Source organism: Acyrthosiphon pisum, chromosome A1 (assembly GCF_005508785.2).
Source record: "Acyrthosiphon pisum isolate AL4f chromosome A1, pea_aphid_22Mar2018_4r6ur, whole genome shotgun sequence".
In the NCBI taxonomy this organism is placed as follows: Eukaryota; Metazoa; Arthropoda; class Insecta; order Hemiptera; family Aphididae; genus Acyrthosiphon; species Acyrthosiphon pisum.
Genome location: NC_042494.1, coordinates 96968274 through 96972473, shown reverse-complemented (window position 1 = coordinate 96972473; position 4200 = coordinate 96968274). Strand labels below are relative to the sequence as shown.

The following is a 4200-nucleotide window of genomic DNA, read 5'->3' as shown; positions in this document are numbered from 1 at the left end:
CCTTTAATGGGGGTTTTTCCTAGCTTTTGGTATACTTTTATATGATACCGTCCAGTCACTTCTCCCCAGGACATAATTATATACCTACTTATATATAGGTACCTACTATTTTATTACATTATAAAATGAAACAATCACATATAATATACCTATTATGCATGAAATATAATATATGTCTAAATATTATTTAGATTAATGGTTAATTAATATTAGATTGAATTAAAATAGGATTGATGAACAATGTACAAATAAACGAAAATCTGAGCTTAAAGATACCCAAGTTTTGATTTTATTCAAATACCTATCTAAAAAAATAATATATTAATAGGTATACCTAATTATACTTAATCTTAAGATAACCAACAAGTTATGAATTAGAATATTGAAGTATTGTACTTATTAGATGTAGTATTTTCTTTCACGGATATTTGTACAAGAGTGTTACTGATGTTTTTAAATATCCTTGCAAATCAACAGAAATTGGAATAATGAAATTGGGTCAATTATGTAGAAGAAAAAGTATTATTTCAATAAATAATGTTTTAAAAAAATGTGTTCTTTTTGAGAAAGGCAGTCAGAGTTATGCAGTTACATTACTACATGATTCCTAAAACTATTATGATGTCTACTATACATATCACTTATTATTATATTTATTATTATTATTATTATTAGTTATTATATTTTAAATTAGAAAAAAAAATTCAATCAAATTAGCCATGTAAATTCTACCATATATATGATTATTTATTTTATATAATTAAGCACCTATACTTATAGAAAATATTGATATAGTTTTGTCAAATTTTAAAATTATAACATAAACAAATGCAGTATTTATTTCATTATAAAATAATAGTTATTAAGTTATAATTTTATTTTTCATATTACATTTGTTATTTTATTTAAATATTCCATGGTTGGTAACAGGTATGGATTATAAGAAGAATACATCACATGCTGTAATACAATTTGATGAAAAAACAATTGATGGTAAACATTGTATTGATCTTGTGCCTAAATCATGGACATATATGAAGGATAGCAAATTGTATTGCAAATATCCAAGTAAAAAAGAATATGCCGTAATCGATAAGATGAGCAAAAGTTTGTCTGATCCCAAAAAATCTTGGAAAGGCTTTGGTATCAGTGTTATGACAGAAGCTAGTAAGTACATATCAACTCAAATTTTTGGTAATCTTATTAATTTGTATTCACATATTTAATATATATCTGTATTATTTACTTTCTATACTTAAAATATATATGCACCAGGTATTGTATTTTTAAGTTTTGCATCTAATCTCATTTTAAATTTCAGGAAGTTATGAGCAAGGTGTCAGGCGAATGACTCTAGCATTTTCAAATTCAGTAATACATAGTAGTGCAGTTGAAGAACCTAACAGTTCTGAATATGAATGTAATCCTAAAGAGCTATCTGGAAATGAGCTTCAAAAACATTTGAAAGACATTCCTTCTTTTAGAATTACAGAACATAAAACAAACTATGGTAGTTTTTATAATTAAACTTTATTCATATACTAAATTACACTAAATATAATAATCAAATATTATCTATTTATATTATTACAGATAAAGATGAGTCACAGTGTGATGCATCATCATCTGAAATATCCTCAGCATCAGAAAAGAAAAAAAAATTTTAACAAAAAAAAAGTCTTTGAAAAAAAGCATCAGGTCCGATCATCATTTCGGTAAGTTTCTATATTTATTAAGGACAAAGAGGAGAAATGGTTTCTTTAGTTGAGTTGGCACAGTTTTGTTAAGTTTATATATATATATATATTTCTCTATTAAGATGCAGCAACTTATAAATGCTTCAATGAATAAAATTATCTTGGGCCTACTTAATCTGCAGATAAATGCTAAAGTTATTATTTGTGCTGATGACACCGTTATATTATTAAAATCTAGATTCTCTATATGAAACCGCTATTAATGTCATAAAAGAAGTGAAGGAGTGGTTTGATAACAATTTACTAGAGTTAAATATATTTATTTTAATTATGAGCAGATATTTATTAATCTATATATTATATATCTATATCTTTTTTAATCTATATATGTTTAAGTTATTTATAAAAAAAATAGATTTTTCTAAATTTCAGTTACTATAAATTATATCTATCTATGTATTTATATTTTATTCTATTCTTTACTTAAAAAAAAAGAAAAAAATATTTACTATGTACTTTTTCTTGATTTTCTCTATTTTTAATTAACTATACTCTTTATACTGTACTCATATTTTTAATCCCCACCACAAGCATAACGCTTATTAGGGGGGTTTGCTGCTTGTATAATTTGTTATTTCTTTTGTATTTTGTTGTTTGCAAGAAATAAATTATTATTATTTATTTATATTATTATTATTATATATATATATATTGTTTTACAGATGGACAGCTACATTCTGACAATGAATCATCTGAATCATCCTCGACGTCAACTGAAAGACAATTGTTGTTAACAGGAATAAAACCTACAAAAAAAATGGTTCGCTCTAGCCATACATTTGGTGAGTCAAGTAATTGTCGAAGAAAGATAGTAGATAGTAGTTTTTTAGTTGAGTTATGCAGTTGTATCAATTTGTTTTTCAATATATTATTGTAGATGAAGATAATATACATTCTGATGCATCAATTTCTTCTTTAATGTCTACGGCCGGTAAAATAAATTTATTAAGAAAAAAATCTTCAAAAAAAGCCCAGTCTTATGAAAAACTAAATTTTGCAACTGAAAAAAGACTGGTTGATGGTAATGGTAATTAATATTATTATAGTAATTATATAACTAATTTTCCTTTTACACATACTAATTCAGTTACTAAACTTTACTAAATTTTTGGTTTCAATAAATTATTGTTATACATAATATTATGTACTAGACATATTAATTATGGTTTTTATTAATTAATTGAATCTAAAAATTTTAAATATTTAGTTTTTTTTTTTAATTAGATAATATTAAATAACAACAATCATTGTATAATTTATATTAATAAAAACATTTCTTCTTGTAGCTACATATGCACCAAATAAGAAGCATTGCCCAACATGTGGTCGCTCAGGTATAAATAAATAGTACATAAAAATTTAAACACATACAGTATCTATATAGTGGACAGTTAAATTAAGCATTGTACTATTTATTGCAGATAATGCTGTAACAGTTACTAAATCCGATTTAGAATCACTGAAAAGAAGTATCGAATATCGAATCAAGGAAGAAGCAAAAATAACTCGAACATTAATTGAAGTTCCTAATAAAACTACAGATATTGAAAAAATACTTAATGACAATATACTTATGGATTTGCCCAAAATGACCTTGGAAAGTTTTAAAGATTTTGAGAGACAGTTAGAGTCTGACATTGAACTTGTAAAAAAATTGGTAAATACTTATAATTTGTGAATATTGTAACTAATTTATTTTTTAATTTGTACTGTCAATTTTCAGAAATGTTTTATTGTTCTCAATATGAAAACCTCTTCAAAAGTAAGTGATAACTTAACAGCAGTTATTCCTAAAATAATCTGTAAAGAAGTTCAACTAATGTACAGTGCGTTTGGAAGGGAAACAAATGGCCAAAAAAAATTTAATTTTTCTTCTACCATCACTTATAAATACTTACTAGGTATACTTTATAATATTTGTAACTGTTGGTCAATCCTTTTTTTAGTTACTCAAATTTTAAATTTCAGAAGCACTTACAACTAAACATGAAGATGTAAAGGGAAAAGAGATTTCGAGCATTTTAAGCCGTTGGTTTTCGGGGGCCAAGGACCGTGAAGGAGGGAAGAAACTTAGAATGAAGAATGACTGAAAAATAATAAATTGAATGGCTTAAATAAAACTATTATTTTATACTTAATACTTAAATTAATTACCTACCTTAGATATTACATTTTACTCCAAATAAATAAATAAAAACCTTAAAACTCAAATACCTATAGTGAAACATCCATATAACAAACTTCCATTTAACGATTTATTTTTGAGAACCTTGACCTTCATTGTTAATTATGCGTTTATTCTATTTAACTAATTCCTCTGTAATACATATTTATTTGTTCCACTTCCCTCCGAGACTTTGTTAAACAGAAGTTTCACTGTATGTAGTTATTTATGAGATAATTTCCAAGATCAACCTTTTGAAAGTAACAAAATAAAGGTGCA

The 4200-nt window shown here is 25.0% G+C and overlaps 1 protein-coding gene across 2 annotated transcripts; it reads left to right on the top strand.

The window, feature by feature from the left end:
- The first annotated feature begins 1598 nt into the window (after positions 1-1598).
- LOC107885323 lies at positions 1599-4148 on the top strand. Of its 2 annotated transcripts, none has more exons than XM_029486664.1 (7): positions 1599-1715; positions 2420-2539; positions 2635-2778; positions 3044-3091; positions 3179-3414; positions 3481-3658; positions 3726-4148. In XM_029486664.1, exons 2-7 carry the CDS (start codon positions 2515-2517, stop codon positions 3845-3847), a joined length of 753 nt encoding a protein of 250 aa, XP_029342524.1. In that variant the 5' UTR covers positions 1599-1715; positions 2420-2514; the 3' UTR covers positions 3848-4148. The 2 variants fall into 2 exon arrangements, with proteins under 2 accessions (XP_029342524.1, XP_029342523.1); XM_029486663.1 differs by having other exon boundaries at positions 2635-2784.
- The last annotated feature ends 52 nt before the right edge of the window (positions 4149-4200 follow it).

What these genes read in the sequence shown, in the direction of transcription:
- LOC107885323 (XM_029486663.1), top strand. Translation starts at nt 2,515, where the DNA reads ATGGTTCGCTCTAGCCATACATTTG. An exon ending in CCCAACATGTGGTCGCTCAG is followed by an intron (nt 3,092 to 3,178) that starts GTATAAATAAAT and finishes TATTTATTGCAG; the next exon opens with ATAATGCTGTAACAGTTACT. An exon ending in CACTTATAAATACTTACTAG is followed by an intron (nt 3,659 to 3,725) that starts GTATACTTTATA and finishes TTTAAATTTCAG; the next exon opens with AAGCACTTACAACTAAACAT.